General features: G+C 33.0%; 3 protein-coding genes across 4 annotated transcripts; all 3 read left to right on the forward strand.

The window, feature by feature from the left end:
* Window positions 1–430: 430 nt before the first annotated feature.
* LOC107420862 (protein NUCLEOLAR FACTOR 1) lies at window positions 431–15,193 on the forward strand. Of its 2 annotated transcripts, none has more exons than XM_025079191.3 (25): window positions 431–798; window positions 970–1,080; window positions 1,354–1,468; window positions 1,636–1,733; window positions 1,865–1,964; window positions 2,896–3,040; window positions 4,303–4,426; window positions 5,421–5,521; window positions 5,628–5,759; window positions 7,105–7,185; window positions 7,342–7,547; window positions 8,172–8,244; window positions 8,639–8,698; window positions 8,820–8,858; window positions 8,975–9,063; window positions 9,311–9,375; window positions 10,119–10,165; window positions 10,543–10,602; window positions 11,964–12,035; window positions 13,208–13,237; window positions 13,367–13,461; window positions 13,556–13,661; window positions 13,936–13,998; window positions 14,125–14,196; window positions 14,892–15,193. In XM_025079191.3, the coding sequence occupies exons 1-25, from the start codon at window positions 771–773 to the stop codon at window positions 14,964–14,966; spliced, it is 2,187 nt and encodes a 728-aa protein (XP_024934959.2). In that variant the 5' UTR covers window positions 431–770; the 3' UTR covers window positions 14,967–15,193. The 2 variants fall into 2 exon arrangements, with proteins under 2 accessions (XP_024934959.2, XP_015885446.2); XM_016029960.4 differs by having other exon boundaries at window positions 432–798; window positions 1,823–1,964.
* An 892-nt stretch (window positions 15,194–16,085) lies between these two features.
* LOC107420942 (large ribosomal subunit protein P3y) lies at window positions 16,086–16,910 on the forward strand. The gene is made up of 2 exons (XM_016030073.4): window positions 16,086–16,395; window positions 16,566–16,910. Exons 1-2 carry the CDS (start codon window positions 16,198–16,200, stop codon window positions 16,725–16,727), a joined length of 360 nt encoding a protein of 119 aa, XP_015885559.1. The 5' UTR covers window positions 16,086–16,197; the 3' UTR covers window positions 16,728–16,910.
* Window positions 16,911–18,867: 1,957 nt separating this feature from the next.
* On the forward strand, window positions 18,868–23,006 carry LOC107421106 (18S rRNA (guanine-N(7))-methyltransferase RID2). Its single transcript, XM_016030305.4, has 8 exons — window positions 18,868–19,264; window positions 19,425–19,508; window positions 19,618–19,673; window positions 19,995–20,051; window positions 20,494–20,543; window positions 20,733–20,885; window positions 21,699–21,834; window positions 22,662–23,006. Exons 1-8 carry the CDS (start codon window positions 19,090–19,092, stop codon window positions 22,821–22,823), a joined length of 873 nt encoding a protein of 290 aa, XP_015885791.1. The 5' UTR covers window positions 18,868–19,089; the 3' UTR covers window positions 22,824–23,006.
* Window positions 23,007–23,038: the final 32 nt, after the last annotated feature.

Raw genomic sequence — 23,038 nt, forward strand, 5'->3', positions numbered from 1 at the left:
GAATCTTGAAGATTTATCTTATAAAATATTATGCAAGTAAACTATTGTTAGATTCTGAATCGAAATTGGCATGTAACTAGGGTATCGTTTATTTATTTGAAAATTTATTTATTCCTCAACAATTAAACTACTTGAAAAATTAAAAAAATAGTAAAAATGAGGAAATAACCTATTAATCGTCAAAAATAAAATTTGTTTTGATCCTAAAATCATATCCATTTATGCTGCTGGCCTTTTATTCATTCTTGTTTTCTCAAAAAAAAAAAAAAAAATTAATATCCCTTATTTATGTTAGTGGAACTTTTTAAAAAATAAATTGATTTTATTAATTCACATTATTATTATTATTATTGTCATTTTTTAAAAAATTTACATTGTTAATTATTTTAGTCAAAATAATATAAAAAATATATGAAAGTAAATGGGAAACGAAATAGTTTATGAAATTAGCCGGCAAAGGTTTAAGCGTCTACTACCGCGGGGTTTTAAGAAAGAAACCCAGGACAGTCCCCTTTCCACCGTTGGGCTTTCTGTTCTTTGTATCTCTCTCTCTACACGGTGAGTCTCTGCCGGCATAGTAGAATCTCCTTCTCTCTCTCTCTCTCTCTCTCTCTCTCTCTCTCTCTCTCTTCTCCGGTCTCCTCCTTCAGTGCCGCCGCTGGAATACTCCTTGAAGCGCCGTCGCAGCTGTGCTCCTTCCTACGCCGCCGTTAAACCAAGACTTTACGGGGCAGGGTTGTTTGATAGTTTTTCCTTCTTCGTCTTCTAAAATGGGGAAGAAATCTAAGAGTAAACGAGGTAAATTTCTTTCAGTTTTCTACAATGGCGTTGTGTTTGGTCTCCGAGAAAATGAAGGGAAAATAATAATAATAATAATAATAATAATAAAGAAACAGAATGAATTATGGTACTATATCTTATTTGTTTTATATTTTTAACTGCTAATACAAATTTTTCTTCCGCAAGCAGAATTGAAGAGACCAAAAAAGATTGAGAAGAGCTGTGCAATTGAGCACGGTACAAAATATGACCATGCTCCTGAAGAGAATATCGTCCATTGCCCCTCACCTAGTTCCTCAGGCATGATATTATCTTCCTCATTAGATTTGTTTAAGCATATATGCTTGATTTTTGTTGGTTTTATTAACTACTCTTTAGTAAATTGGATTTGTGGAATGCACCAGTTTTCATGTATTTCTTCCCAAGTTATTTTGAGATTTTTTTTTTTTTTTTTGTTTTCCATTGAGAATTTGTACCCAACCATATAAGGAAGTCAGAACTGATCTCCTACTAGTTAAGAAGATATATAACTTTGCATTGAAATTGACGGTTTGAGTAATTTCTTGAATACAGGGGATCCGGAATTTGGACTGGAACGGGAACCTTATGAGGGAGAATCGGCTTATAATAAGCTGTTAATGATGTTGGGTTCATCTAACAAATCTGTTGCTGATGCATGTAAGAAGAGGTAATTGTCTTTTAAAGAAGCCTAGATTTACTATGCTTTCAAGAAGAGATCCTTGCATTTATTTATTTATTTATTTATTTTACAGGTCCTCCTGTTTTAGTTTATTTAGTTGTTAGTTTTTCAGTAAACTCCAATTAACATGTTGTTGTGCTTTTTTCCATACATAGACAAAGACAGGAAGAAGGTAAAAGCGACTCGGAAGAAGATGAAGATAATGGAGATGTATCTTCTAGTATGTCAGAGGAAGTGGATGAAGTTGAAGAAGGTAAAAGATTATAGACTTTCTTATAATAGTAACATTTGATATGGTTGCAAGGCATGCTTAGAACTGTGACTTTCCTATGGATGGCACAGTGCAAGAGCATGACATGGCTGACATCGAGGATATGCATGAAGGAGCTGAAACTGAACAGGATAAAGAGACCTCTGACTTGGATGAGGAGCATGACTCTGGAACCGATGATGAAGCTACTGCTGAGGCATCAGTGGATGGGAGGTATATTTATGCTTTATGTTCTTTTCGTGTTTATTTATTTCTTTATTTTTTATTGCTGTTTGGTTATTCATTTTTTATTTTATTTAATATCATTATATTTATATTAATTTTAAAAGCTAATGATAAGTGGAGATGATATGGCTAGCATTTCAATTAGTCGTTCCCTTTTTATAACTATAGGCTTTGGCTTGTTTCTAAGCTGTGCAGACGCATGAATGCAACTTGAGCTATATGACCTTATAAGTGGAAGCCAAATATTTTAACATCTTTTTTTGGTTGTATAGAATTGTTTAATATCTGTTTAAATGAGGTGGAGTTGGAATTTTTAATATCTATTTAAATGGTGTAAAGTTTCTTGTTGCACATTCAAAAAGACCAATTTGAAGCGAGTAATGTCCATAAAGAGTCAAAGGTTTTTGGAAAATGTAACATTCAAAGAGACCAATTACATGGCTAATGTCCACAAAAGGATTTAAGAAAATGTAAATATACATTTTATGATTGTCAAAGAAGTAGATACTGCATTCTCGTAGTGGTGGTTATTCAAAATGAAAAGATTATACATGGATTGAATTAAAGGAAGTGAAGATCAACATGTGGCATAAAGATGTATAGACTGACCGAAAATTACTAATTAGTATCATCACTATTTTCTGTATTTGAGGTTGGTTATAGTCTCGTAGAGCCTTTATTTATGGAACTGAAGCAAAGAATGCTATAAAAGCATAACGCCAGACAGTTTTCCTTGAAACTTGCTTAGTCATTACCTTTGTAAAGTCTGATAAGTTTACAATGCTTATTTAATTCTAAAGTTCGCATGAGTTTCTAGAACATTTTGTCAAGTGTTTGAGTAAGTTTTATTTTTATCTCGAACAAAATTTATACATACTTGTATTTGTTTTGTGTCACTGTTTATCTTTTTATCATACAGTTCCTTTCATATGCACTTGGAGCACGGTATATCAGAAATAGAAGCTGATAATCTATCTAAAAAGAAGTGGAAATATAAATGGGAGCTTCCTGCTATTGGGATGCCAAATTGCAAGTGGAAAGGAACAGGAGAGTGCTTCATGAAGGTATACCAATTACTTTTCATTCTTGGGTAAATCACAAACCCGACAACCACCACACCCCCCCCCCCCCAACCACCACCACCCCCACTTTCCCCCTCTCCACGAAAAGAAAAAAGAGCTAATACCAATCTGGTCTTAATTTTTTGGGGAAAATTTAGATCCCCTAACCTTTTGCCCTTATTTCAGTATGCCCTCTAAATTTTCTTTCTTTCTTTTCTTTTTTTTTTATTTTAATTTTAATTTTTTTATAAAATTTGCACCTTTCAATTATGGCATAATGTTAATTTAATCCTGATCCCAGAAAGACTCGGTCAATTGACGATAAATTGCAGTTCTTTTTCCTATATATATATATATAGGTAGAATTAGGTGGTATCTTTGGATTGTGCTCGCATTGGCCCTTTCCAATAACAGCAAGTAGTCTTAACAAATAGTCTTAAGTTATTATTTTTTAAAACTTTGAAACTAGTAGATTCTATCTTTTTTGGTGTTGGATCTTCTTAATCTGCTAGTTGGTTTTGTAAGAGAGAAGGGGGGGGGGGGGGGGGGGGGGGGAGGAGGGGGAGGGTGGGGAGATTATTCTGGTGTCCCTTGGTAGGGGCTTTAGCAGTGTGCTTCTTGTTGTTTATAATTAATGTTAAGTTAGCACCGGTACAAGCTTAAGCTATTAGGAAATGGATCCAACTAGTATATCATTCAAGCAAACAGCAGGTGCTTTCAACATTTCCCCTTACATGCAGGGCCATTTAGGGAGGACAGTTTTGGTCTTACAGGGCCATAAATATTAGTTAATATAATGGGGGTACTAGGTTTTGAATTAAGGACCTTGACAGACAACAAAACTCTTATGCTAGGTTAAGTTACCATTGATCTCAAAAGCTAAGCTATTATGAACTGTGTCCAACTAGTATATTGGATAAAAGATCAGCCCTAGGAGGGTAGATTAACTTAACATAACGTTTACTCTGTAGTATCAGATCATTTCTCCTCCTACAGAAGTGGAATAGTGGTGCTACAAGTGCTTAGGACCTAGTGGAACATTGATAGGTTTCTAGGTAATGTTAGAGAGAAGAATGTCGTAGATTCTGATTTTTAACCAAATAGTCGATGCCTTACGCTAAGCTTCACATACCTTTTTTTTTTTTTTTTGTGTGTTTGTGTGTGTGTTTGAATAAAAGTGAATTCATACATATCACTTTCTTCTTTTCATGTTCCTTTAAAGATTAAGTACTTCTGTGTTTATGTATTCCTTCATTATCTATCAGGATGTCAACAGCAATGCTGAATATGATCTGAAGTCTAAGTTGTATAAGCATTGGATGGATACATATAAGAAATCTGGAGGCTCCGACTTTCATTCATCTAAACAAAGATTGTTCTTCACCCTTTGTAAGTGAGACTCATTAGAGTAGCAAAATTTGTATTAATTGTATATTTGGTTAGGATATTTTGTAATATATAGTTGGGTTCCCTTCCTAACACTTCAAATATTTGATCAATTCTTTATAAGTTTTAAACATCATTCAGAAACTTTATGAATGCAAGAAGTTCAAACATAGCAGTTTATCCATATACATTGTAGGCTAGAGAATTAGCCAGATAAATATGCCAACTTACCAATAGAATGACAAATGAATAATTGATGAAAAAAATTGGAAGTCTGATATTCCAATATGGCTATCATCATTCTGAATATCTTTGAAAATTAGTGTTATAATTTACTCTTGTATTTTTATGTTATTTTGAAAAGGTGCACAAGGTGCAAACAGGATGTTGTTGAATAAACAGTCTCAGCTCATATGTATAAATATATATATATATATATATATATGGTATAATTATCACCTGTGGACTCCCACAAGTTAATTGACCACTGGCTCTGGTACCTGCACCATAAAAATTTGCAGGTACCCGCACCTGAGTTTTACTACATATATTTATTAATAATATAAACAAAGAAAGTGAATCCAAGTGGGAGTTGTTCCTTTTTATGAAGTGGGAGAATCCAGGCTCAGTAAAAAACCTGATATCTTTTGAAAAAGAGTAGAATAGCATGGTCTGTCCAAACTAGATATAGAAGCCAACCAAGAAACTGCTGTCAAGCATTCTAACTGCTTCTCACTTCTCAGGTCTGTGCTATTGTATTCTTGTACATGTAGCTTTTTCTGAACCATAAAAAAATGGATTTCCCTAGTTCTCTGGATGTGACTCAATCAACCACGTTGAAATTTATTTGTGTTTAATTATTTAGTAGACTGTCATTCTTGTGGTGCTAGAAGCTCAGATTAATTTAATACATCTAAAGTTAAATATTTTGTGTTATAATTTTGTTACCTGTAGTTATATAGGTATTTAATTGCTCCTGCTTACTTGGTTTTTCTAGGCAACAGTTATCGGGATATATTGCATTTCAACAAGAAACCCTTTTATCTTAAAGGCTTGGGAGAAGATTCAAGTATCATGGATGCATACATTATGCATTCTGTGGGTCCTTCTATTTCATTTTCCTTAAAAAATTATCACTTCTATATCTGTGTTAAAATTTTTAGTTTGTTCTTCCTTTAAATATTAAATTCAGTTACCATGGCAGCTCAATCATGTCTTCAAAACTGCGGATCTTGTGAAAAAGAATGATGCAAAATTGACCAAGTATGAGGAGAAAGCTAAGGAGGAAATAATTACAAGTGATAGTTTCCTTGATCATGGGTTTACACGTCCTAAGGTAGTACTTTCTTTAGTTTGCTTGTTATGATAAATTGGACTTTAAATTTTTTCTATAAGATCACTAGAATTGATTTGCTAAAGGATCATTTCAATTCATTTGCTATGATTTTCGATGTAGTTATATGATCACTGGAATTGATTGGCGATGATTTCAATATAGTTGTAGCATTATGGGATCACTGGGATTGATTTGCTATGATTTTCAATACAGTTATAGCTCCTTAGACATGCATGTGATTAAGCATTGAATAACAGTAGTTGGATAACTTAAATTATGCATTGTTTCTGTTTGTCTCAATATATCGAGTCTCCACGTGTTTTTGAGTTTAACTAAGATACATGGCACCTTATAATTGATGCATGCTGTCACAACTCACCATCTGTAAAATTTCCACAGTTGGAGTGTATGAAAAAGTAGGGGGTTTAAATGGGATAGGGGAATGGGGTTCAACCAACCTGATAGTGTAAACATTTTATTTGGGCTCCCATCCTGTGCATGCAAAGACATATTGAAAAGTTGGTATAGATCAAGTGTTGGATTTGTTTAATTAGTTATTTTCTAAAATTTGGTGGAGATTATTTGGAATTTAGGTAGTTTGGCTAGGTCTATTACCCTGGTTAGTTATTGGTTTTTATTTATCAATCCAATTTGTGCTACATTACTGCGATCCATATGCTCAGACTGGTGGTCCTAAGTGACATGTACCTTCCAAAAGGCATGACTTGTGAAACTGTTTTTAATCTTCATATGAACTACAATAGGGAATATATGTTGATAGTGTATGTAGACTTAGTAGAGACTCATGTTGATTGGTTAATTGCTATGATACTTGTCATTTTGAAAACTTATGAAATCTTTCTATTAATTATGAAAATTTGAAACACTTGCTGTTGTAAAATAGCAAAATTACATCAATCTTCGGAACACTAAAGCAAGGGTTCAATAGCTGATTCTTTGAAACTGTTAGATTGTTAAGTCAGAAAAACAAGTACCTTGATCATTTGTTCTCTAATTGTCATTTCAGTTGTATACTAGTGTTTAATCATATTTTAAACTCTAATGCTAGGTATTTTATTTATGGCTAGTTTGCATATTGTGTTAGGTTGATACACATAGTTAGGCCTGCATCTTAATAGCTTAAACTTTTAACTTCGATAGTAATTTAAATTTTTGATTCTGTTGCATTAATATTTTATATATTGTTTGTTTATCCTATGCTCAGTTTTCATTAATTGAATGTATATGTATATATATATATATATGCATATATGCATGTGTGTATGTGTGTTTTTGTATAACAATTTTATGCTTGTTCAGAAAACTTATACTTTATGTTTGGCAGATTTTAATCCTATTGCCATTTGCTAGTATTGCACTTCGTCTTGTTAAGAGACTTGTACAACTGACCCCTTCAGGTCACAAGGTATTTTATTTTTCTTTGAATTACCAATTATTTAGTTTTACTCATATGGTGTGCAGTTACTTTCTCTGAAAACTGAGTTTTCCTGTTTATCATTTTATTGATAAGTGAGCACTAAAAGTGTTCTATCCTCTTTGGGTACCTTTTTTGTCTGCTCAGGTGAATGTGGAGCATATGGATCGATTTTCTACAGAATTTGGAACTGAAGAGATTGAAAATGGTGATAGGGACGAAAACAACTCGTCCAAAGATGGCCAGGATTTTGGAAAATTGAAACCTCACAAATCTTCTAAACCTGCAGACTTTGAAGCACTTTTTGGTGGGAATAATAATGATGATTTTATGTTTGGTATCAAATTCACTAGGTATATGTCTTCAATGCAATACTATTGTACTAATTACTCATTTGGAAATTTCTGGTGTTTATCTTGCTTTTTGTATTTAGGAGATTGCATGTGAGCTTAGAATTATATTTATGGCAACCGTTTAGGACAATTAATTATTAGTTTAATTAAATCTTGAAATTTACAAATTCGAAGTATATGAAAATCAAACAATTAACTTTTATTTCTGCAAGTGGCAAAACAATGAAACAATTAACATGTTTTTTGTTAGATTTGGTGAGTACTAGACTGTTATTTGGTACTTAAAAAGGGTCACATATCATTTAATAGGTATAGCATGGTCTTTTTAGTTTCAGTACTTATCCCAAAAAAAAAAAAAAAAAGCAAGCATCTCTACAGTAGTTTTTAGATTCTTTGATTTATCCAAAATAATAATAATAATAATAATAATAACAGAAAAAAATTAAAAGGAAAATAAAAGGGAGAAGAACAAGAGTATCTTTCCAGTGTTTGTAATGTGATTAATTTGAAGGTATTTAGTATTTGTGACTGTGTATTATTATGATGTGGATTCAATACTGTGGGCAGAGTCTAAACTAACACTTTTTCTATGCAATCAATTTTGGCTCTTACTTTCTTTTGTAGGCGGAGCATAAAGCTTTACAGTGATTTTTATTCCTCAGACATCATAGTTGCTTCAGCTGTTGGTTTGCTTTCTGTAAGGATTTATTTTTCCATTAATTTGCAGTTCTAAAGTTCCTAATATTTTTTTTTTCCCCTAACCTTCTGTTTAATGAGTATTAACACCAGGAAAACTATATGCAGTACTTTATATTGTTCTAAATTGATGATGGATTTCTATAATTGTTTAGTCTAAGCTGTTTGGTATCCTTTAACAAATATAATACTCACTTGACTATTAAATATACTAAAATCGGTTAGGAAAGAGACTTCTTGTGTTTCTTAACTTTGTTTCGGAATTCCTTTTCTCAAAATGTGTATTAATTTAATCCGCCATGTGAGAATCAGTCTCTGGTGGATTTTTGATAGGATACAAGTTTTGTGTATTTTTATTAAGCATGCCTATGATATTGGATTTTATTGCTTCTCAGAAAATTGGGGCTGCTGATAAAAATAAGGAAAAAGATGTTGATTATCTTTCCTCTATAGAGGTAATTTTTCATACTGATTCACCAGTTCCAAGAGGAAGTTTTAAGTTAGTATGCCTTTCATATTATGCTTCAACCGTTTCCTTATAGTTTAATGGTGGATATTCTTATCTGATATGAGCAGGTTCTTATCATTGATTATGCAGATGTAATAGCAATGCAGGTATTTTGTGCTGTCAGTTTAGTTTATAGAAATATATAATACTGTTACATTGTTGAATATGATCTAACTCTTTTATTTTCTCTTTTTCAATTGGGAAAAAATAAAAAATAAAAAAGAACTGGGACTTTCTGAAAGCAGTTGTTGAACGACTGAACCATGTACCATCTAAGCAGCATGGAACTGATATTATGCGCATAAGACAGTGGTATGTTATAATCAATCTTTCATGAGATAATGACATTCATTTTTTCCTTTGAAACACTTCTCCATCCATCTTTCTATGCAATGTGAAAGATATCTATGTTTTGCTTGTCTTTTTAATTTCTTCGGAAATATTATTTACAGCAAAAAAGATTGTTGATTTATTTATAGGAACTTGTTCTTTATAAATGTTATAGGTGAGTTATATCACATGTCAAATTTATTGACTCAATAATATCTTGAATGTTAAGGTACCTGAATGGATATGCCAGATTTTACAGGCAATCAATAATTTTGGGATCATACCTAAATCCAGGTAAGCTTCCTGTCTCTCCTTTTAGAAAGTTTATACCTAATCTCTCTCTCCCCTCTTTATTTATTTATTTATTATGAGAAAACATGAAGATAGCCAATTTTACAATTAAGCATCCTTATCCTAACTGAATATTCCCAAGCAATGCAATATTCTTCTTCTTCTTCATATTGACCAGTCCACCTTTGGCTTAGACTTTTGTACCACAATAATATCAAATGGTCTTTCAATCCTACTCCAAAGTCCAAACAAATTCCCTGAAACATAGCCAAACCCCTACATTCCGGGAAAATCCAATAATGACCTACTTCTTTCAAGCAATTTTCCACAAAATCAGTGACGTAGCAGCCTAAAAACAAAATATCAACAGTCTCACAACCTTTTCTGCTTGTGATGCACCATGAAAGGGATTAACTATGCATGGTCTTCTACAGCTGTCTCAATGACCTATTAACTTTAAATTAATAGATACGAATTCCCAATAATGCTAACTGTACTACTGTAAGTCTTCCCCCTCTAGAGGGAAAGCTCGTTTCCTTCTGTCAAGACACTTACCTTGGAGACATATATGAATATTTGAATTTACTTCCAACTCTAAGACTACTGGTTAATGGAACTTATAAACCTATTATTTTGGGTTCTAAAAAGTTTTGAATGAGCTTTAAAATTACAGCTAATTACATATTCATAGTTATATTTAATTCCAATTTATGATCATCTGTTGATCTTTAGCTTTATTGTTTCAGATATGAATTCATTGTTCAAGCTTCATTGCCTTAATTACCAAGGAAAGGTGTGTTCTTATTCTTTCTTCCTTTTTATTTATTCTGTCTACACATGTAGATTAATTTCCCTAGTACATTGCTCTTAGTCTTATGAAGTTACTAATACTTAGTCTGATAGGGTAAGCAAAGAGTTGAAAATCAATTACTCCTTAGAAACATCTTCCCATATTTGTTATGTTTAATGATGGGAACTGAAATGTGATTGCAGATAATAATCTCCCATTTAGTCTAGCATCTAAAACTTCTTCACTATTTGATTTAAGATTGTCTTTTGCAATTTGTATTATATGCGGTCACCACCTACATGCGGAAATTCAAAAGTTGGGACCCGTACTTGTTCATATATTTTGCGAATTCCATGATATACTGTACGCCATCTGTATAGGTGAAGTTGGAGTGTGAGTATAAAGGTGTTCTCCCCAAGGTGTTACTTCAGGTGCAGCAGGTATGTCTATTCTCTGTCTTTCTTTGTTTTTAATATTTTTGGTTGTCTATTCTCTGTCTTTCTTTGTTTTTAATATTTTTGCTTACTTTTGCACAAAAATGATCCTTCATTTTTGTTTACCTTTTTGGAAATATATATTTTAAAAAAAAAAAAATCTTGTTTTGGATGCTTTTGTCATAATTTTGTGCATCTTTTATACGTTGCTAGCATATTAAGTTAATCTATTTTTCTCCTTATATTATCAAGAATTAGGTCATGAGCCTTGTTTTGATGGAATTTGTGGACGTCAGTGAATCTTACTTAGATTCTAGGCCATTATTAGTGGATCTGAATGGAATTTATGCATTTACCTGTTGTTGCATCCTCACATAAGTCAATACCATGCATAGCCCTTTAAAGTCTGTTCGCTTGGATATCCTATGTAAGGGAATGCAGTATTTGTTATTGTTCTGATGATGGTGTTAGATAACCTTTTATGTTTATTCGTACGGAATCATAGTGGTTGACGGGCAAGTTGATTGAACTAGTCTAACTTGGGTTTTTTATTTTTTTTGTCATTTGATGAAGTAGTGTGATCTTTAGTTGATCTAAGTCATCTGTTCTGGGCTTCTGTGTGTTTTGGTAATAGTAATAGTTATTGGTGCTTGTTGAAAGGATTCTTTAACATCTGCAGCCTTGTCAGTTGACATATTTCAGAACAAGTTTAGGATCCCCTTTATAAGGTTCCCATGTCCCTCCTGTGCGGCGTCATGGGGGCCCAAAAAAGGAAAGAGAGGGATGGGGTTTCTCTTTCTTTTGGCATAGCGGCCCCCAGCTGGTGGCCGGCACAACAGGCTATTAGCTCGGTAGTAGAGCACCCCTGATAATTGTGCCGCTGTGCCTGGGCTATGAGGGCTCCCAGCCACATGGATAGTTCAATTGAATGAAAGAAAAATTAGGAAACAAATCAATTGTTGGAATATATGTAACCAAAGTATGCCTTACTTTCTAGTGTATGTTAAGCATGATATGTATTCGTAGGCGTGGAGCTCGTGAGGATACTGGAAACATGACATAATATTTGAGTTTATGGTCCCAACCTAGCCCAAATGTAAAATTTTTCTTTCATCTTTTCCAATACCTTTGATCTTTGACAACTTCAATAAACTTAACAAAAATCACAGTAGAAGATTAGAGGAAAACTGCAAGAAATAAAATCCTTGTATATGGAAAATGTATGAAGAATCATGATCATATGGTGGTAAATCTTTAAGCCGATTGTGTGTTGTGAAGTTGTCTCCTATTTCTGGTTTATTATTTCTTTGCAGGTAATAACTTGATGATTATCAAATGCTGTTTTTTTCAACCCTTCAACTGTACAGGTTTATGTGCGATTTGATGCAGATTCAATAGAAAATATTGACAATGCTCGTCTTGAATACTTTACGAAGAAGGTGAATCTACTACCTTGGGATAGGTTTCTTATTGTATTGACCTTTATGAGTCCACATACTTGATTAAGAATCGTGGTTGATCTATTTGACTTTACAATAGACTTTTGTTGATTCTAGTTGAGTGATTAAAGAATGTGAAAATTCAATATCATTGATATTCTCCAAATTTACAATGTTTGCACTTTGAACTTCAATTAAAAATCAATCTATTCATCTTTGAGCTTATTTATGAGCTTTTGATATAGCCAGTCAGGTTTTCTGGCCTCATTTGGGAGTTGATTGTACTCTCCAAAATCACTTCTAATGTAATTCTGGAATCTGGAACATGGAACATGGATGCTTTGAATGAAAAAGAGACCATTGGAGGAATTTCAGTCACTTTAGCAGTTATCTTCACATTAGTTTGTCAAATTTGCTGATTTTAATGTGGCATTTGATTCTATTGTGGAGTGGAGCAAGAGAGCATATGGAGAGTATGATCAATGATGGGAACTAAGATATATGTGTTTCTTGTAAATATATTATATTTGTTTAGTTGGTTTCACTCCCAAGAGCTTTTGTTGTTAGAAAGTGGGCCAAACCTTATAAATAACAAGCTAGCATAAAACGCACTTAACAATATAGACTTGTCTTCTAAATATGGGGCTTCATTCCTTTTTTTTTTTTTTTTTTTTTCTAAATATTTTTATTTGTTTTTTAAGTATTTCAGTGAAAGGCTTCATTACTGTTTTGGTATTTTATGGTTGATGCTGGGAGCGGGGTCTACTTCTGAAATGTTATTGGATGACTTGATAGCTAAAACGCATAATTAAGGGGTTTGAAACACAGGAGTCTTATCTGTGTTTCTTGTTGCCTTTGGTTCAAAGGAAATATGTCCTTTGAAGGCAAGGAGCTTTCTATTATGAAGTTGAATATCATATATGTGAGGATTTTTTAAACGAACAGAAAGATGATTTCCTTTTTAGTTGGGGATCTTACCCTATTACTTGCAAGTACAAGGGTTTTGCACCTTGGGTGCTCTTTGGTTGTATGTGTTCAATTTTATGTATAAATGTATCTATGTTTACTTATATAGCCTGGGAAGCACTCTAAAGATTTGGACATGGTTGAATAGATGCTTTTGTTTTCCTGCTATTACATATTAAGATATGTTAACGGTTTTCTTGTTTCAGGTTTTCCCCAAGATTAAAACTTCTATCCAGGTAATAAAAATTGTGCATTTACCAAAGTTTTTCTTCTTTTCTTTTTTCCCCCCTTCCCTAATTGCAATGTCGATTATTTCTTCTCTAACATTGCTTTATTTTGCCTCACATGTTACATTTTTAATTCAGGGTGGGGTTATGATTTTTGTCAGTTCTTACTTTGAATTTGTTCGACTTCGGGGATTTTTGAAGTCCCAGGAAGCATCCTTCTGTCTGCTTCCAGAGTATGAAGTTGTCTGATCGACCATTACCACTGCTTGTGTTAAATCATATAGCTGTTTCTTGCTTAGTCACAAAACTGACAATTTTACTCTTTAGGTATGCAAAACCAAGTGATATTTCTCGTGCGCGGGTCTGGTTCTTTGAAGGGAAACGGAAGATCATGCTTTACACAGAAAGAATGCATTTTTACCACAGATATAAGGTTCTTTCGAAATGCTTGAAGAATTTTTGTTTTTATTTTATTTTAAAGGTTTGATTGTTGCTTGTGTCTATTTTTACATGAATGGTGTATGTAAATGACAATTATGATAGAATAGTTAGATCACCAAGGAATTAGGCTCCTGTATTATAAATTTGTGTAATGCTTAAATTTATTGGTGGCATCTATATGTTAGTATTTTATGCAACTTAGTTTCAGTATTATTAATGCTCTCCTAATTATTAACATGTCTATTTATTGCTCTGCCTATACGCAGATTCGTGGTATTCGAAATTTAATCTTCTATTCACTTCCAGAGAGAAAGGACTTTTACCTTGAGGTGAGTGTAATCTTAATCTTGTATATTAGGAATTTTCTCTTTTGAATAATTTTAATGGAATTTACTTTTGGTTTGTATATGCACATTTATGGGTCTCTTCAAGCCAGCTTATTCTTGTCCTTTCAGATGGTTCATATGCTTGAGGGGTCCAATGACATGACAAGCACCGCACTCTTTTCTTGCTTCGATCTACCCAGGGTAAAATAGTTTTCTTTGTTTGTCACATATAATTTTGTGGTTCAATAATTTCTTTTTAATTTATCTATTTGAACTTATCCTCGATTATATGTCCTGAAGTGGCAAAGTGCAATAAAATTTTAGAGTCGGTTTGGATTAAGGCTTGTTAGTAGAAAACTAAGAGATTTTAACTTGAACTTGATATTAGCAAACATGAAGAGGAGAAGAGTGCATAAAAAAGAATTCTCTTTACTGATATTTGTATTTACTCACTGGTTATTATAATTGAATCTGGATTTATTCATCTAAAGGACCGATTATATTTTGACTCCCCAAAACTTGAACATGTCTTTCCACTACTAAATCTAACAGGAAAACATCGATCAGATACATATAATAGGTGCACTAGGTTTTTCTTCTTCTTCTTCATTTTTTTTTTTTTTTTTTTGATGGAATAATAGGTGCAGTAGTTAAGGAATATTACGCAATAGTTTAGGGATGTAAAATGTAATTAACCTTATCTAAATGGATAAGTCGAATAAGTCTTCTATAGTTTATCACTTTTGTGAAATTTCTAATGATGTTTATTATAAAGAACCTAACCATCGCATAATAAGCCAGTTTCTTACTTATTCTAATTATTGTTTCTGTACAACTGTTGACTCTACTTTCTGTTAGTCTTGCGTAGTCTAATTTTTCGAGTGTCTCTTTTATAGCTCGAGAGAATTGTTGGAACAGCAAATGCAAAGAGAATGGTGAAATCGGACAAAGAAGCATTTGTTTTTTGTTGAGGACTATGATTCTCAGCTAAGCTGACTATATGCAAAAATGGCTGATACTTCTGAAACTGCAGTGACAAGCCAGTGAATAGTGAGCAGCTTCTTTTATTATTATTATTATTATTATTATTATTATATGTTATTTAACCAAAACAATTTTGCCGAGTAAAAAGTATATTAGTTTTACTGTAGAATGTCATTGACTGGGGGTATAAATATATTGGCTTTTATTATTTTTATTTTTTCATGCAAATATTTTTCGTGCTGTAGCGCATTATTTAAACATGAATGTAAAATAATCGTCATGTTAAAAAATGTTATGTACTTTGGTTACACATAATTTTATTCTTATAAACCCAAAGAATGTGAGAAATTGAGATATTGAACATTTATTTTGGAAACTTTATATTTAAAAGATTATCTACGTTTTATCTTAAAGGGTGGACTGTAGTATTACCCAAAAAAAAACAAAACAGTGGAGTGCAGTTTCAAAAAACATGGTTCTCTATTTTTCAGGCTTACTGGTAATTTTGTTTTATATTGATAAGAAGGAAAATAAGACATTGTTTTATATTTTTATGAGAAGAAAGCACAGACATATACAAACTTGATATTTTTATTAGAAGAAAACGCATACATACACAACTAACTTGATGGTAGTGAAACAACGGAATGGCAATTTATCACTGTTAAAACCTTAACCAAACATATTTTCAATTAGACGCGTTTGAAGGTTTGGTTAACATAATATCTAATGACTCTAATCTTTCAAAACTTATTAAATATAAATTTTTTGGGTGAAGATCTATCAGTTTCTGTTATTTCTTTTAAATTTTAAAAGGAATAAATGTTTTATTAATATATATATATATATTGACTGCTTTATCAGTATATTTGTTTTATCATATTATTAGAAAATTGCAACAAAACATTTTATTATTTAAAAGAAAAAAAGAAAAGAAATCCTCAGTTCGATTGATACATACTTGGGCTTGGGCTGGGCTGGGCTGGGCTTCGGTTGTCATTTTAACCGTCTAGGCAAAGTTGTTTGCCGCTGCTAGTAAGAGGACAAATCAGTCCTTTGACAACCTAAAACCATTAGGGTTGCGCATTGTCATTCCATTTGTACATAAAAGGCTCGCAAAGTAAGAAACCAGAGAGCCGTCTGTGAGAGCAAAGGTTTCAGATTCGAAGAGGAAAAAAAGAACCCAAAAAAAAAAAAAAAAAAAAATCAGCAAAAAATATGGGTGTCTTCACCTTCGTGGTGCGTAACTCCGGCGGCGAGTGGACCGGAAAACAACATTCCGGCGATTTGGAGGCCTCCGCACCCTCCTCCTACGAGCTCCAGAGGAAGCTGGTTCAAAGCGCCCTTTCCGCCGACTCTTCCGGTGGCGTCCAGACCTCTTACTCCCTCATCACTCCCTCCTCTGCCGTTTTCCAGGTCCCCCACACTCTTTTCTCTTTGCTTGTTCTTTTAGTATAATCTCTTTTTCTGTTTTCTTTTTTAGCCCACCATATGTTTCATAGAATGCTCATTGCACAATGAAGTGCGAAACCCTATCTGATTTGTATGATTGGGGTCTTTCTTAATTAGAAATATTGTGGATGCAGGTAATTGTTGGTGGCGGAGGCGGTGGCGGTTTCATTGGAGGAGGAGCTGCCGCAGCTCCTTCTGGCGGTGCAGCCCCAGCTGCTGAAGCTGCCCCAGCTGAAGAGAAGAAAGAAGAAAAGGAAGAGAGTGACGATGATATGGGTTTCTCACTCTTCGATTAGACTTTTAAATCTCCTAGTGTTATCTGGGTTAGATATTACTTTTTTGGTTTTTCTGAATATGACGCTTTGATGTCTGAACTTGTGAATTGGATTAGATATGAATATTGGAGTTTATTAATTTTGTTTTGAGGAATTTTTGTTTTATTTGAGAAATTATATTGGGAATTCTTACTTTGTGCTTTACACATATTTTGTTTTATACTTTTTTTTTCTCATGTTTTTCTGCCATGTCATTTATGTGTTTTGGAATCAGCAATGAAGGATTTCAAATCCAGAATTACAACAAATTTACAGTATATCAACTGGGGTTCTTTCTTCTACCTTATTAGATTTCAATTTATCTGGTTGAAATAATGTGATATAGAAAATTAAAAAAGAATTTAGCAACACATTCTCAGGTTAAAACAGAGCACAGAGGTTGTGCTCTATCTTATTCCTTGCTTAGCGATTTTTGTCTTTAGTTACAATATTTAATTTTGTTCTAAACTTTAAATTTACATTGGTGCCATTTCAAATTTATTCTGATGAGAAATTTTCTAAAGAAATGCAAACAATGTAAGCTATCAAGTATGTTTTCCAATGGATCTACAAAAAATATGTATGTATAATCTCTATTATGAGCTGAATTTTTGTATGGAGGTATCCAAAAGCAGTCCATTTTACACTGGATTATTCTCTTAGAGAGTAGAGCTTGTTCTTTGGCCCGTGTTTTAGTTGTTGAGCTTACAGTACATATATGCTCATTGAGTGTTTTTAAGGAGGATATTTAGTGAAAAGGGTCTTAATTTTCAGTTTTGTGGCCATCTTTTTGCTATGCAATTTTGCCAGCCGGTGGTTTTTGGCGTTGTTTTATGGTTTTCAGTAGTATCCTACAAACTTTATCTTTTGCAATTAAATCTAATCGGAATGTATGGAGAATTTTATTCAAAGAAAATGCCAACCATCAACCATTTTAATCTCATGCTCTCATCAAGTGGATTGGAGGGTTAAGAAATTTTATTTTGTTTCGAGTTAAAGAGTGGAGGTTTGTGATGCCACGCCTTTTGTTTTAGCCTCGCTCCAAAAGTTTTGGTTGTTCTCCGATCGACAAATTTTAGTTTGTCCCATTGATTCTCCCTTGGCTTCCTCCTATGCTTGACAATTATAAATTTTTTTGTTGACGACAATAATTCAAAATTTAATATTTATAATTTCTTAAATTTCTTTTCCGTCAATGTATGCTGAAGTACCATTGCTTTTTCTTTGCTCCTTTCCAAATAGAAAACATGACAGACTATGTTTTCTTTCTCTTTTTTTTTTTTTTTCTTTCTTTTTTGTTTTTTTGGTAATAACATGACAAACTATATGTAAATCAAGGAGCTAAGCTAAAAAATTAATAATAATTTTTTTTTTTTAAATTGTCTAAACATTAGTAGATATGTTTTATTTTGAGCATAGATATTATTTCTGTTTTTCTTCTATTCATATTTGGTTAGGCCACATGAATAATTAATATTTATATAACTGCAATATGGTAGATGCTATATGATTTTGTATATTATGTTAGAAGTTTGTCGAGTTCCATCCTTGAGGAAAGCACCTTTTCCAATCCAAATTCCACCATCTTTGAATCTCCAATAAGCAATAATAATAATAACAACAACAGTATAAATTTCTCATATAATTTTAACCTTTTCGAGTTCGTATACTCAATTTTACATGTGCTTTCCTTTATAATTTTATTTATTTTTTAGCATAAAAATAAATTTCAAGTCAAACTTCACGAATAAGAAGGTAATAAGCCCAAGGGCCTAAAACTAATAAAATACACCATTCTCTTATTGGTTTTTGTTAACAAATTCCTGAGTTTCTGATAATTTTTAAAATTTACAATGGAATTGGGGATATCATCAATTAGGATATCATCAATTATGTGTTGTGTCCCCCCCGCCCCGCGGCCCTTTTTGTTTTTTTAACTTATAGTCTAGCCTTCAATATGTATATTTTATGCTGCCAATTAAAAGAAAAAAAAACTGCAATCGAATTAAAAATTAAAAAAAAAATGTATATTTGCCCAAAAAGAAATTACAGTAGTTATGACTTAAAAAAGAATTTTTTTTGGCATGTAAAATTACAAGGAAGCCCTCTCTCCCGTCTAGGTTTAACGAATATTACATTTTTCTCTGTGAATTACAAATTCGGCCTCACTCCCTCGCTCACTGCCGCCCAGCCGGACCATCTTTGGAAAAAAAAAAAAGGAACAGTTTGATTTATTTTCCATTTTGTTTTCTTTCAAAGTCGTGAGCTTTTGAGACTGGGAATTGTGAACTGCGTGTGGAAAGAAAAAGAAGGAAGTTTTTGTTTTGAGAAGAAGAACCACGACATGTCGTCTAGACCGGAGCTACAAGCACCACCTGAGATATTCTACGACGATGCGGAAGCTCGGAAGTATACCTCCTCTTCCCGTATCATCCAAATTCAAGGAAAGCTCACCAAGAGAGCTCTTGAGCTTCTCGCTCTGCCTGATGATGGAGTCCCCAAGTTGCTACTTGATATTGGTAGGTTGAGACTTTGGGCGTATTGGGTTCTCAAGTTTGAAAGCTTTTCTGATGTGGGTTTGATTTCTTATGGCCGTTCATTACTGGAAGTTGAATTTTTTTATTTTTATTTTTTATTATTGTTATTTTATTTTTTTTGGATATTTGGGTTTTACTGCAGGTTGTGGATCAGGGCTTAGTGGGGAGAAGCTGTCCAAAAAAGGACACCAATGGATTGGTTTAGATATTTCACAGTCAATGCTTGGTAAGTCGCTTCTTGGGTTCGAACCAAGTTCAAATTTTTGTTGAACCGCTATTATAATTTTTTTCTAACGTTTTTTGTTTATGCATTATATTTTTTGTTCAAACTGTAGATGTTGCATTGGAGAGGGAGGTGGAGGGTGACCTTTTACTTGGTGATATGGGTCAGGTATCATCTCTAAATGCTTGCCAGTTTAATGCTAATCGATATTCTCAGGATTGTTAATTAGATAGCCAATAACACTATTGGCTAAGCCTTGTACTTTAAATGGCACAGTATGTTTAATATGGTTGTAAACAAGTAAATAGATGAAGGAAGATTGGAGTTGAGTTTAATTGACTAAAACCACCGTTTTGTAAAATATAGCATTTTGAATAAACACTTTTCTAGCTGATGTGTGGTCGATGAAATTTGACTTTTGGTTTTTCTTTTTGCATTAACTTCAATTGATTGTTTTGGAGTATGACAACGTGCTCAAATTTTATTCAGGGTTTAGGACTTCGCGATGGAGTTATTGATGGGGCCATAAGTATATCGGCCGTTCAGGTTTGCTTTCTTTTTTCATTTTTTTTTTTTTTTCCCCACTAATTTCCAAAGACAAACACGTAACATTTTTGCTGGCTATCTTCTCTAAGACTTGTTTCATGTCGGCACTTAGGAATTTCTTGCCAGTTATGTTTTGCTGGTTGTGGCTACTTTAGTACTAGCATCTTGCATTTGGCACTTGTGATTCTATCATCTCTATGCTCTACTGGTTTTCAAAGCTTGGCATCATGTCTTCAGTTTCAAATATTAATGCAATGGTTAAAAGAAATCGTAGTCTCATCTGAACCATACGCTTGTTCAGAATTTCGCCCGTCTTCTACCTTGTTGTTGCTGCTTCATATTTCTGTAACTTTTTTAAATTTGTTGTTGCTTTCTTCAAATCATACCAAGTACTTTTACAAGACATTATACTGGGGGAATCTTATTTCTTTGCTGGATGCAGTGGTTGTGCAATGCTGACAAGTCCTCTCACGAACCCCGACTAAGATTGAAGTATGTCCAGCTTTAAATTTTTATGTTCTTGTCACAAACAGTATGATTAAGTTGTAATGAAAAAGTTCATGAAATCATCTCCTAATTTCCTCAAGTATTGGTCTTTAATAGGGTAAAGCATGGTTGGTTCAATGACCCTTTATCATTTCTGTTCAGTAACTAATGTTGTATACTTAATTTATCTTGTAGGGCTTTCTTCGGGTCATTGTACCGATGCTTATCAAGGGGAGCAAGAGCAGTATTTCAAGTGTATCCCGAAAATATAGACCAACGGGTGTTGATTCTAAATTATGCAATGCGGTCTGGATTTTCTGGTGGTGTGGTTGTTGATTTCCCCCACAGGTATGCAATGCAAGCAAATTGGCTTGCATGTCAGAAAGCGTCCTGTTCTTGCTGAATAAAAAAGTTATCATACTTCGTACCTACGGACACTGCAAAAATAATTCTGAAATGCAAATTAAGGATCTAGAAAAATTCTTGATTTCTTTTCACCATTTTATAGTTATTGACATGCAATCATGCTCATTTCTAAATATGTTAATCTAAATGCTAAAATTCAAATTAAACCTCTCCTTATAGGACAGGAGGAGTGTGTTTAGGAGCCATTTGTGTCTTAGATATGTAGGTGTGAGAGTTACAGATAAATTTATTGGACAAAAGCAGCAACATTTTGCTCCTTGAAAATCATATCAGGGTTGAAATGGCTAGAAAAATTATTTCTTCTAAGGTTTGCCAAATAAAATAAGAATGTATTTTTGGGGTTTTAAATCCTTTTCTTTTTATGAGCTATAAATTTTTACAGATGGCACCTGTGGTTGTTAATTTTGTTTAGGAATTTAAATTAAGAGTTCTTAGTTCTTGAGAATTTAAAGTTACTAGAGAAATGAAACCTCGGAGTTCATAAATGCTGGTTGTAAGTAAGCTTGGAATTTGAATTAATCTCATCCTTAGATGATATAAAAATTAGGTTAAAATTCTTTGGATCAAAATAATTGTATTTTATCATTTTATAAATTTGAAATCAAAATTTTAAAACACATCATGTTTTTAATCGTATTTGGTGTAATAACAGTATTTTTTTTAATTTAGTACATCAATGGCATTGCCCTCCTGTAATTTCCTTTTCTCATGTTATCAAGCATTATCTCATTACAGTTCCAAAAAAAGAAAAGAATACCTTGTCCTTACTTGTGGTCCACCATCCATCAATACATCTGTTCCAGAAGGGAAAGGTGAAGATGAGGAGAGTTGCTCTGATGATGAGACTAGTGGAGATGAAGAAAGGCAGACAGTAAGTTTTCTCAAAACACATTTGTTAATATATATTCTTTCTATTCTCTGAAGTCCTTTTGCTCCATGGGTAACAAATTTGTGTATCTTTGGAATAATATTCACATGAATCAGTTTCCATTTAGTGTTTGGTAGATTCTGTGAATGTGTAATAAAATATTAGATTGAGGTGCTGTAGTAGTTTTGTTGTCTTTTAAAATGATGGATAAGATGGCCATATATAAAGGTATCGTCTCACTTTCCAAGGGAATCTTATAACACTGCTTATTGGTGGGGATCTTGGTTCCATTCAATTTCTTGCATTTTGAAAAATTAATTTTCGTCATCCTTAAAATATTACCCAGAACAGTTGGAAACTGAATTTTCCCATTGTATCTTCGATTTTTAAGAAGAATGAATGACATGAATCAATTATGGGTTGATCAAAGTGTCAGCCAGCCACTGGGTAGGTGGTTCTTTGGGGATTATCAAATTGAGTCTCTACTTTCAACCTTTTCTTTTTTCTTTTTTTTTCCCTCTTTTTTATTTTATTTTTAATAATGTTGTTTATTTGTTAATTTGTTGTACTGTCATATTCAGTTTTGCATTTTAGACTGGCATAGACCTACGAAAAAGCAAAAAATAAACAGAGGCAATCTATAGAGGTGTAAAAGATTTTGCCTATTTTTGATAGTGGTTTTTTTTGTTTTTTATTTATTTTTGGGTGGTAATCAGAAATGTTGTTCTGATGTATTTACATTTTGAGATGGTAGATAACTCAATTTGAAATGGAAAATTTGATAATATAGTAATGTTGTTTATTTGTTAATTTGTGGTATTGTCATACAGGTTAGCATCTCAGACAGGCATAGACCCAGGAAAAAGCAAAAAACAAACAGAGGCAAGGGAAGAGAGTGGATATTGAAGAAGAAGGAGCAGATGAGAAGAAAAGGAAATGTTGTGCCTCCTGATACCAAATACACTGCTAGAAAACGCAAGGCTCGATTTTGAGATCTTGTACTCCTCCCCTTTGAATATGTAATTTGTTTCTGGGAGCTATATATCTCTATTGCTTGCTTACCGATCCATCGAGGTGTAAAGGCATTTGCCAATTTTTGATAGCGCTTTTTCAAAGACTCAAGCCCTGAGCATGTGATTTTTTTATTTTTAATTACTATACATATACTTTTTTCACTTTGATTTTTTTTTTTTTTTTTGGTAACCAT

Source organism: Ziziphus jujuba, chromosome 1 (genome assembly GCF_031755915.1).
Source record: "Ziziphus jujuba cultivar Dongzao chromosome 1, ASM3175591v1".
NCBI classification, from domain to species: Eukaryota; Viridiplantae; Streptophyta; class Magnoliopsida; order Rosales; family Rhamnaceae; genus Ziziphus; species Ziziphus jujuba.